The 12,517-nt window shown below is 39.5% G+C and overlaps 1 protein-coding gene across 1 annotated transcript in view; it reads left to right on the plus strand.

The window, feature by feature from the left end:
• Positions 1-12,517, plus strand: part of exoc4 (exocyst complex component 4) — a 158,339-nt gene that overhangs the window by 89,962 nt on the left and 55,860 nt on the right. Inside the window, exon 12 of the mRNA XM_080887812.1 lies at positions 11,307-11,409. Coding sequence (XP_080743938.1) covers positions 11,307-11,409 — 103 coding nt within the window. The remainder of the gene's footprint in view (positions 1-11,306; positions 11,410-12,517) is intronic.

Raw genomic sequence — 12,517 nt, forward strand, 5'->3', positions numbered from 1 at the left:
GTGTGATGTGTGTGTCTGTCACTTTTCTTTCAGTGTGGTGAATGTGAATGCCCTGTACGCTGAGAGGTGGCTATTTTGGCGGTGTAATGTGATGTGTGGGAGTATTATCAGAGCTGTACGTATGACAGACACACAGCCCTAGAGCTGACTTCCTGGAATTGCATTTTGTTGGCCCTCTCCAATATGAGACCTGTCACCTCACTCCCTCCAGGCCATGCAAACCGTGATTGAGGCATTTCTGTGAGGTGTCACTATCAAGGGCTTATGAAGGTTTTTGTGTTTCTGTGTATCGGCTTGCATGTGATGGGTAATAGGCTGGTTTCAAGACTATATTTCTTTTCAACATTTTCAGTCATTTTGCCCTCTTACCCTTTCTTTTCTTTTTTCTTACCTCTCACCATCCCACTGATCTTCACCTCTGGTGCCTCCTTCTTCCCTCTCCCTTCCCCCTGTCAACACTGTCATAGCATGGGAAGCCCTGAGTGTATTACAGACCTCTCACCACTAGTTCTCTTTATGGTACTTTCTCTTTTTAAATTCAATCAGGCTTCTATAGAGCCACCAGAACCATTTCAATTTACTACGTGGATGCAACAGGATGGAAAGTCCTACGCTAACATAAAGGTCTAAATGGAATTGAAGTCTAAAAGAGAGAGAGGGAGACGAGATATGGAGGAAAGGTGTGGCAAGGGGGAAGTATTGAAACAGTGCCACAGAGATATAACCGCAATAGAGTGGTAAAAATAGAGAGAGGTGGGGGAATTAGGGTAGAGCGGGTAAGAGAGAGATGAGTGAATGGGAAGAGTCTGAAGTGTTACAGGGGATATGAGGCCAGAAATGACAGTAGGGGGGAGAAAAAGGAGTGAAATGAAAGGTGGGAGATAAGATAAGGGCATACAGTAAGGAGAAGAGGTGATAAATATTGAGTGTTTTTTTATCATAAGAAAATATGATGTGAAGTGGCTCACCAAGCAACAGTTTTTTTGAAGGACTGCATCACTCTAAGCATCTGTGATACTGCGAAGTGCTAGTGTACTGTGTTAGCTGGGCAGTAGAAGGAAATACATGATAAAGTGACGTACTGAAATGGGAATGTAAGATGAAGACAGTTTTTTATTTGTAAGTCAACTAAATTGTCTTTCTTAACCCGTGGCAATTGTATCTTTGAAAAAAATATTGAAGCCATTGCCATCTCCTCAAAGCAATCCTTTTGACCTCAACTTGCCTACTCTCTTCAGGGCATCTTTCATTCACTCTCCTCTTTGGGCCAAAATAGACTCCTCATGTCAATCCTTGCTTGCTAGCCCTTTGTGTGTTGTGTGGAGGTTAAGTGTTTTTCTTAGTACTTTTTCAGGTCGAATTGAAAAGTGCCTTCGCACTTTGCTCTCGCAGGGATAGTTGCCATTTCAGTCTTGCTGAGTCATTCACTGAACCATGAGTGTCCTTCATTGGCTCAGATGTATATACCTCGCCATCACTTCTGATTAGAAAAGATTATGATGTGCGAGTGTATAGGCGTGCCAGCGTTTGCGAAGGTCAGAGAAGATGGGCATAACGCTCATTCAGTCCACTTTATTCTTTGCTTTCTGACCACTTAACAACTTAAAAAGCAAGAGCTAAAGCTTGGTATGCTATGACTTTCACCAAAGGCAGAACGTATGAATTAGGATATGACTGGCTCAGATAAGTCTCCCTCCATCTGTCTTCACATGTGCTCCGTACTAACATATAGTATGCATTTTCCTGTTTGCTAGTTTTCTGCTAAGACTGTTCAAACAGTGTGAATACCACCTTTAATTGGGTCCAACACTCTTTACAGTTTAACCTGAAGTCTTTCAGTTTTTGCCAAGCAGCAGACTCCAGGGCTGGAAAATGAAACCAGCTTGTAAGTGCCAAAAGCTGTGGTTCCTTGAATAGCCACCTAAGGCTGGCTGCTAAAGCGAGTCAATCCCCACAAACTGCCGTGACATATCGCCCAGCTTCACAACAGAACTAAACAAAGTTTACATCCCTGTGTAAAAACCAGTTTGGTCTCAATAGGTAATTTCTGCCTTTACACGAGCTGCACGTTATTTTTAAAAAAAAATTCATTTATTTTATAATTTAAAAAAGAATTCTCAGCTTGCATAATTATTGCCCACTTTAAATGACAGGTTAAAGTCACAGGTGGTTTTTAATTGGTAGAATTATTTGACAAAATAGTCTGGTAGCTCATAATTTAGCACTCCACCCTCTCGTCTAAATATGGTGATTTCTCCAAAAACCAATATAACGATAGCCATAAAGTGAATGCCTGTCTATATTTTTTGTTATACTCAATTATCGGTGTCTGCATTATACTCTGTCAGCTTTGTTTTTTTACTTCCTAGCTTACTTTAATAAAACAGTCCCCTTCCCCCTGTGGGAGTCCATTTAGAGCTCTGCTTGTTAATCAGTCTTGTTTTTATAAGAGGGAGGTGAACTCTTAAAATACTTAAGCACTGAGCAGGGTACAATCAAAGCAGATACAGTGTTTATCTGCACCTGCCTATCTGTCTAGAGAATAGTGTGTGTTTATGTGTGTCTGAAATTGCAATTGGTATTTGTTCTTAAGAAAATAGCCATTTGATGGGGCCATACACGAACACGCCTCTGTGCCATCACCTGCCTCGCTGTCTCTATTCATCGGCATTGTACACTGGGGGTTAAAAAGGCATAATTTGGGCCTAGGAGCCTCCTATTGTGACATTCAGAGATATTTACCTCTCAGTGGTCTTAATTGCTCAATGAAGCATGCGAGACAGCTGAACTTCCCCTTGCTTCCCACAGCCCTCCTCCATTCACGGGATTGCAGATAAAGGGAAAAAAGCAACAGTTAGCTTCCATTAAATGTAAATGGGAGATATGTTTTGTGTTCCACTGGTAGCTTTGGAAAATCAGACTGCAATACAAAGCCTTTATGCATGGATGGTGTTTCAGCTCTTTTATGATTACTAGTGGTTGGGGACATTTATATTGTTAAACTTGCACTAAAGACTCCAAAGACTCTAAATCTGTCCATCACTAAGCAGACAGCAGAGACAGCCATTTCTATTAAAAGCATGTACATGACAACCTTTAGCAAAAAAAAAAAAAAAAAAAACAAACCAAAAAAAAAAAAAATAACCCAAACTTGTCAAACTTGTCAAACCCTGTAGTGAATAGTAACAAAACACCAGTGGACAGGTTTGAGCCCTTGCTAGAAAGGCACTTACTTAATTCTAAATTTAAAATTAAAGAAAAATAGATGTGGCTGTTAAGTAGACCTTAATTACATTAAAATGCTATTACCGTCAGCTAAACGGTAATTTACCATAACAATAGTACATTTTTTCTCTTATTATAGAGGTGACTGCATAATTAACTCTAATTACCTCACGTTACTCATAAACCCAAATTCACTCATGCCCTACATGAAGAAGCATCTTGTGGCATACATCTATATTTAGAGAGCATGCTGTAGCAAAACGGTAGAAGAGGCCTGTAGCAGCAGTAAGGTGGTGATTTGTCTTTGAGGCTCTGTGGTGTTTTCTGTTTGGCACCGTCAGCTAAACAGGGCCATCTCATTTCCTGTTGTCTGCAGGAAGCAGCTGTCTGCTACTGCTACAGCCGCTGCTGCTACTCAGAGCCCCTGGTCATCAATCTCCTTGTTTTAATTGGTCTGCACCACACTGTGACAACACACACACACATACACACAAGTGTCTGCATACATTTACGAAGTACATGCAGAGACATAAAGGTGAATGGAGGTAGTATGTGGGAGCGCACAACCATGTATAGACAGAATGAACATCTGTTGCAAATATATGGACACACACCTGCTTGCTGTTCTGCCAAACACAGATAACCACAAAATCAACATCACTGTGTTTCTCCTACATTTGCCATTATTTATGTCCTTTATAGCCCTCCATGTTTACCTTATACAACTGTATCCGTGCAGTACAGGTGAGTGTACAGAATACAGGAATAGTCTCTTTAAAATTAGTGTTGTTGGCCTTCCTTTCTATTTTGAGGTTTTTTTTCCCCTTCTTCATCTCATTGGCTGCTTTGTAGACTGCATGAAAACACTCACAGAAACAGTGGATGCTACCACAATCCACTTAAATAACCTTCATTAGGTTGTGTTGACCATGTCTACATGCCTAAATGAAAATTTTTTTACTAAATGTGATTATTAAGCACTATAACTAGTTAGCTTTGCCCATTCTTTTGTAATTGGTGGAAGCCAAAATTGGAGTTCAAAGATATACATGCAAAGACTGGCATTGGCTTAATCACTAAGCCACAGTTGGAGTATGTTTGTCGGTAGTTTTTAACCCCACATTTTGAAACCAATCAAACATTTAAATATATATTTAGTCTTTTATTCAAATTATACCGCATAAGTGGAGGCAAAGGATGCAAATGTTTCCCTAAGGTGTCAAAGAGCAGCTGATTGGTTATTTTTGATTCTGAGCCAAATCATTAACTTATTCCTCTTGAATCTATGTCACAAGCTTTATTATTCTCTTTATGTATACCTACCTTCAGTTAAAACAAAAAAAGAGGAAACTATCCTGTTAACCTACAAGAGCTGTGGTTACCTGACAGAACGTTTTACTTAGTGGAAGTTTGTTGCCAAGGTTACTAATTAAGGAGGTTTGGTGTGAAAAAATTTTTTTTCATTCAAATTATGACGCTAATCTCTTTTTTTGTTCTTCTTTTTTTATTGGGGTCAAGCACCAAATAATGGGAAGCAACTATAATAGATGCATTAGAGTGGCAGTCCTTTTTCTCTCATCCATTGTGGTGTACATGCAGCTTGTGCAGCATAGGGCTACAAAAGGATTGACTTCTCTTGTCATTTTTTACAAATCTCACTCTTCCTAGTTAAGGTTCTGATAATAAAGCCCATTTATACCTGCTTCTCTGAGCATGTGGTCACACTTGCTCACCTAATTTCCATAATACATTTGCATCCCCCCCGTTGTTGTTTTTTTTTTTTAAATCTCTTTTCTTCTCTTACAAAAACACCTGCTCTTGCACGCACACACACAGGCCACTGCACATACTGCGAACACATACATCGAAAACACACCGAAAGCCTTCAGCGTATGCGATGCAGCAACGGGGGCAAGAACAGGGTGTAAACAGCAGGGAGTCTGGAAGAGGCGTGGGCGGTGTGTGGGAAGACCATATGCATTTCACCAGGGACTGATGAAAACACATGCTCACACACTTAATCACACACAGTATTGTCACATTAAGAAAAAGATAAATAAAAAAAACAAAACAAAATAAACAAAAACTATTTATCAGTCACTTTCTTTTGCTTTCCTCTGTATTCCAGTCTCACATACCCAGCCATGCAGAAAATCTTGTGTGGGTTAAAATCGGTACATAACAAATGGCAACTTAGTTCTTATTCTAAATCTGTTTATTATAAAGAAAGCATCTACCTTTTAATTTTAGTCTTTAAGCCTGAGCTCCTAGATGAAGCTGACACAGTGCCATCCTGTGGTGAATGTGGCATTTGCTTGCTTGGAACATTGTTCATCCAAAGTTGTCTATAATATCAAGTATTCTTTGACTCAGTGCTGCTGTTATGTGCTTTGAAAGCTCTTGAGTAGATCTTTATATCCTCAGGTGCAGCTTCATCAATGTAAAACCATTGTAGAAATAATTAAGTAGTGTGTACTGGAGTGTGTAATATCCAAGAGAATCAATGTAGAACATGCAGTTGGATAACAATTAAAAGATGGAAATTAGTTGGAACGGACACTAATATTACTTGTGAGATAAAGCCAATAAAGTGTTACCTATCTATTGAAATCCTTTTATGAGTTTTGAAATCCCCCTTAAGTGGCTCGTACCGTTGTAAGAAAGATTAAAATAGTGATTTCAAGTGTCCCAGAGATGTCTGTGCGTGTGTGTGTGTGTAAGTGCGACACACTTTATAAGTATGCCATGGATGCAGTTATGCACAGACACAAACTCCTGCTCTCACTTATCCTGCTGCTCTCTTATTTGGCAGAGGTGCTGTTTGTCCTGTCCTTGATGTGTGACAGGTCTTTACAGAACCAGCCTTCCTCTCCGGGCAGTGAAATCAGAATTCACCATAGCCGATAGGTTCGTGCCTGAGGGGAATTCAGGGAGATTTAAAAATGCTGAGTCCCTAATCGATCTCAGCACACTCTTATTCTGCTGTCTTTCTTAAATCTCTGTCTTTATCCCATTTCTCTTTCAGCATCATTACTCTGCTGCTGCAGATAGAGATAGATGATGGGATCCCAGCCCTTTCCATTTAAAGATGCATTTGTTACCTTAGGTTTAGTTTCTAGTGGGAGATGAATTCAAAACTGCTCTAAAAACATTTTTTGTCCTTGTCTCTTCTCATTTGTTTTACCTATCTAAAAAAATATTCCAACCTTAGCTTTCTCCGAATGATCACAAAGCCATTGGGATACAGTAAATTCACTCATTAGACAGTTTCATGTTAGCATAAATATATTATGCCTGTCAGGAATGTTATTTCTTAACATGATTACACATGGGGCATGACACCTAGAATTATCCAGCTCTAGACCCTAGGCTCTGACATCTGTTTTCTAATGACAGATAATTACATGATGTCAAGTACAATCATCTACAGTGGCTGCTAAGAAACTGTACTTAATGTGCAAGTGTGCAGCCATGTTGGATCCAGAGTGAAATACAGAGTTTAACAAACACTGAATTTGAATGAAAGTCTGGGTATGTTTTTATTGTTTGGGGCTTGTATTGTCCGCATGCCGTGTTTTGGAAGGGTATGAGTGATGGAGTCTTGGCATCTGTGTGAAGATATGTGTGTGTGGGATCTGCTGCCTCTGAAGCCACTCTGTCTGTCGTTTAGAAGAGAAACTGGATTCATTTTATGTTTTGTGTCTGCCTGGTCACTGCTTCTATTGCACCCGTGGTGAAGGAATAGCTGTTTTGGAGAGATTGCTTCAACCTAAATGTAGCAATATGGAGTCAAGTAATACTTAACCTTTTTTTTTTTAAAAATACATTACTTTGGTTGTACATTTTATTAGTGATAAATACTAAATCGTTTGATTGACAATCAGAAGGATTGCTGTGAACCATCATCTTAAATGATTTAACAGGGTTATTTTTTTATGATCGTGATCAGAGATTATTTAAGTATTTGGTGAAATCCCATCAAAATGTGTCAACAGTAGAATTCAATAGTGAAAGAGCATTTCCACCCACACAATGTGAAGAGAACTCAGGGGAATGGGACTAAACAAACAACTGTATAGTCTTTAAAAAAAAAAAAAGACACTTATCAGTGAGACTAATCAGAAAATAGGCTTCAATTTGCGAGGGGGTATATAATGATTGGACTCTGGGGCAATTGTTTCCCGTGTTCCAGAGTGATGTGTGGATCAGGGTAAAATGAGAGGCAGATGAAGTGATGGACCTATCATGCCTGGTGCGTAGTGAACAACCCTGTGGGGGCGGTGTTATGACCTGAGGTGGCTTCAGTTGGTCAGTCAAGGTTCAGAAACGTTATGTTGCCAAAGAAGGAAGTCAGCTGACTCCCTGAATGTACTGAATGACCAGGTTTTTCTGTCAGTGGATTGCTTTTCTTTCCGGGCATAGTCCGAGATGACAGTGTCAGGATTCATTGGGCTACAATAGTGAAAGAATGCTTCAGGGAGCATGAGACATCATTTTCACACATGGACTGGCCACTGCAGAGTCCAGATCTTAACCCCACTGATAATCTTCAAGATGTGCTAAAGGAGACTTTATACAGTGGCCCGACTCTCCGGTCATTAGTAAAAGAGCTTGGAGAAAAATGAACGTAAAAATAAAGTTAACAGCAACTCCTTACATGTATTGCTTTATGATATTATCCTTTTGGAAGATCCGACTGTGTTATCGTGGTGTCTTTAAGCCGTTTGAGTAGTGACATTAAGCACTATATGTGTCGTTTGTGGGTTACAGGGACTCACTCTGAAATCCTGCTGTCCCTTCAGTGATTCATTTCCTTTGTTGGGCTGTGTTGCTGTTTTTTGCCAGTCGGTGTGTCAGTGACTGTCATATTATTTTTAGGGCAGCTGGAAAAAAGGTGTGTGTGTGTGTGTGTGTGTGTGTGTGTGTGTGTGTGTGTGTGTGTGTGTGTGTGTGTGTGTGTGTGTGTGTGTGTGTGTGTGTGTGTGTGTGTGTGTGTGTGTGTGAGTAGATAAGCAGATTATTTAAGGTTATTAAGATTTCACACACAGGGGTGAATCTACACGGCATTATTGCTGCTGTGTCTCTCCACTGCTTCCACAGCGGCTCCTTAGCGACTTGGCTGACACCTCTGCTGTGTACACCTGCCATATGGTTGACTGGTGTGTTTTGTTGTCACCTCTCAATGAAACTGACATTGTTAACATCACATTGGGCCCAATTATAACAGCATCATCAGCTAAATGGGCAGTGTTACTGAAGTCTGGTGGCATTAAACGCATCTTATTAATGAGTAATTTAAAAAAAAAAATTCTGTTAATTGGAAGCCAGTTAAGAAAGCATTTTATGTATTTGCCCACTGGTAACTTTACTAGTATGATTTTTTTATGAGGTAAGTTAGACTGGTATGCAGGTCTAAATGCACATTTATTTCTGTAGAAATAAGAGAGCCTTAAGGATGTTGGCTGCTTTTATGAAACAGTACTACTTTGCCCTTTAAAGCGTGTCTGAAATATGCTTTGGCTACTTAATATAGCGAGACAAGACTTGTTCAGGGGAATAGAAAACTTTTTTTCCACCATTAATGCAGAGAGAATTCAAACCAGACAAGTTGAGAATCTATCAGACCAAGTCATTTTCTGTTGTATAGTGCTGTAGCTCATGATAACAGGTGAAAATGGTATGTTAGACAAGTGTAAAAGCAAGCTCAGATGTAGCCTTGAGAGATCATATTAAGCTAGCTGTCATTCTTCAGTGAGAGGACAGTCTGTCTCCCCATGTTTCTGTTTGAGATTTTGCTCGCAGTGTCTACAAATGGGCTTCTACACGCTGCAGAGAAGAGTACTTTCTGAGTTTTTAGGCAAGTTAATGGCTTTTAGATGGGTATGTTTGTGAGGGCTTGCATGTGTGTTTTAACTTCTATGCTGTCATTTGTTATCACCATCATCAGCATCATTAGAAGTATCTCTACGGTATGCCATGCCACCAGCAAGGCAGACGTTTGGAAGATGTGGTTGTAATGATAGATTTTCTGGGAGAGATTTTCTTTTAGGATCCATTTGGAAGTCACAGCTTGTCTGTGCTTTTCCCTGTGTTATTTATCCATTTACATTTTAACCAGGCTCACTACTCTATATTCCAAATGATCTCTCTGAAGCCACTCAAAAACATTTTGTTTAATGTGTGTTGTCTTGCTCACTGAACATGTGCTCTTTGGGCTGTATAAGCACTGTGGGCCCCAACAGTGCTTTTAGCCAAGCTACCTTTGCTAAACTTCCTCGTATCACCCATGGGCTCTGTATCCCGGGGAATGGGCCCGCGGCTCGGTGCCAGATGGCTGTCTGGATACACAAAGCCGTTTTACTGCCTCGTCCCTGCTACATTACTCAAACATTATCACCCCTGCCTACAAAAATCCATCTGTGCTCACACACCAACTTATAGATTCATCATCTTGGCACTTGTATTGAAACAATGACAATATTGACAGCGTGCGAGGGATCGCAGAACAACACGATGCACGTTCAACCTGGCAACTTTTATCCTGTGATCAATTTCTGGAAATGAAGTTGTCAACAACAGGAAAAAAACCACACACACACACGTATGTATGTATGTATATATGTGTGTGTGTGTGTGTGTGTGTGTGTGTGTGTGTGTGTGTGTGTGTGTGTGTGTGTGTGTGTATTTATATATATCTTGGCTCCATGGTTTTGCAAGCTTGACGGTTTTAATGAGGCCACAGAAGTTGTGGTGAGTTTCAGTGGGAATCAATGGAGGATTTAGAATAGGTTTAGGTTTCTTGCTCACCCTGTCTCTCTTGCCTACTCTGACACACAAGGATGCACGCACATACAGAAACACACTGGCTCAGCTCTTGCTGACTAATTGGGTACAGTTGCTGAGTAGTGTGATCCCACGGCTTGTGCTCATCGTGTGCTTTTTGAGATTTGTTTTTATTTGTGGGCATTTTTGTGTGCGTGCATGTCTGTCTCTCTCTCTCTCTCTCTGTGTGTGTGTGTCTGTGTGTGTGTGTGTGTGTGTGTGTGTGTGTGTGTGTGTGTGTGTGTGTGTGTGTGTGTGTGTGTGTGTGTGTGTTTATGCAAGCTTTAGGTAATCAATCATCCACCTTCACTGATCTATATTCCAGCATAGACTAAGTGTCACTAGTTGTCTGCAATGCTACAGCCTGTGGGCCCTAACTTCCACTTCGCATTACTAAAGCACAGAGACAGGTTACCAGGCAATGGTGTAGCCGTCTTTTTTTTTACAAATGGTTATGTCCAGCTGAATCTCCAATTGGAGTTATCTTCACAGCCTCAGACCTGTATTATGTTCATCTCCTGTCTTCACTTTTTCAAGATCTTCCCACATAAAGCATTTCGTTTTTCCTTGTCTTTACACACTCTCTGTTTCTCTGTTCTGGAAGTTGAGGTCATACATTAACTGTCTTATAGGTCAAAGAATTCTGTTGTGAGGAGTTTGATTTATTTGTGCATTTATATGTGCTGAGCGGTTGAGAAGGCACTTACTCTTGCATGGTTTGCCCTGTGGTGTGTGTGTGAGACAAGGCCAGTGACCAGTGATTCTTTGACAAACGAGGTGTGTATGTGCCTCTACAAACCCATATATAACTGTCTGACCCTATCTGACCAAGCAGACACCAGCGTTTGGGAAGAATTCTGAGAGCATACACTCTGCAGCTGTGATTGGTTCATATTAATAACTCTGTAAAGCTCTGGTGTTTTATTTTATACTTTCCATTGTGTTTCTCTGTACACATCCACTATTGCAAACACACAGCTGAGAGTTAGCTAGTCTAACTGAAGTTTGCCCTAATGGCTCTAAGGAGCTCCACTGGAGCCTTTAAGCTTTATTGCCCTACTGAAAGGCATCTTGAGGGGCATTTAAAGCTTTCCAAAATTTGCTTCTATGGCAGACCTTACTCCTTGAATTGATGCTGGATCCAGTGATACAGTGTTATTGTGTTGCTGGTGTCAAGCCTGTATACTTCAACATGAGCCACTACTCACAGGTGTTTTTCTGATGTCTTAAAATCTGTATGTTTTTCCTTTTCTTTTCAGATTCATTAAGGAAATAGAGATGAACATGGGGCCAGGTCAAGCCAAGCAGTGCCAGCTTCGAGCTTTCCTCACTTACTACATTAATGATCTGTTCCTTAACCAGGTTAGTATAATGACAAATTGATGGATTTTATGAATTCTCACAGAGTGCGATATCAGCAGTCAGTGCAGCGCTTTAGTGAAACACCAGCTTTCCCAGAAATCAATCCCTCACATTAAGAAACCGCAGCTACGCTTCATTGTAACTTCTTCCACTGCAGTCAACATCTGCTGTGGTTACTAATGAACTAAAAAAAATTCAGGTAGTGTTTAAAAAAACAAAACAAAACTCGACCTAATTTAAATTTAGCTGTTATCCCTTTCAGTATTGTCTACTTGTACAATTATGCACTTAATCTGCTGTGTCAGCATTTCCATGTCAAAGTCCTTTGGTTTCAACACCATTCTGGACAGAAAGACCACAGCGAAACAAAACACATATTCTCAGTTTTCTCTGTGAGAAGAAGCACAATGGCACAACAACCAAATTTACATCTTTAACATTTTTTTTTGTTGCTTTTTATAGACACTTAGAGACTCAAACTCTTTTAAATGCTGGATTTTTAAAAAATGTATTGTAGATGCTATTGTATTTATATATCTCCTCTCACTGAACACAGATTTTTTTTTATACTGCATTCACTTAGTGTAAACTTGTGAATACAAATAAACACAAATAAATTTGACTTAGTGTAGTTTAATTGATTTATTTTTCGTACTGTAAATTGGGTGGATTTAGCAGTATTGCCTGTTTTTAAAAGAATAAAGTAAACTACTTTTTTGTTTTATTTGGATTGACATAAAATACCAATAGACCAATAGGATTTGTTGGAATAAGAAAACACACATCACTGCAAAGGTTCTTAAGATACCTTGAAGAGAAATCAAGGTTTTTGGGTTTGGGGGGGAAAGCTACAATATTTATAGAAAGATTTATTATTTTATGTAATTATTTCAGGCATATTTAAGTATAATTTTGTTATTTTTTATATTTTTTATATTTATAGTTGCTTAGATATTGCTAGATAGTCTGTGGTAATAAACTTTTTATAACATTGTATATGTATAATAGAGTAAACAATACACATATATCTTGACATCTTACATCACATGTTGATTTCCTGCCCTAATTTTTAGTTTCACTTTAACATTTTGTAAATACATAAACATAC

This window comes from Rhamphochromis sp. 'chilingali', assembly GCF_963969265.1.
Source record: "Rhamphochromis sp. 'chilingali' genome assembly, chromosome: 7".
Lineage (NCBI taxonomy): Eukaryota > Metazoa > Chordata > Actinopteri > Cichliformes > Cichlidae > Rhamphochromis > Rhamphochromis sp. 'chilingali'.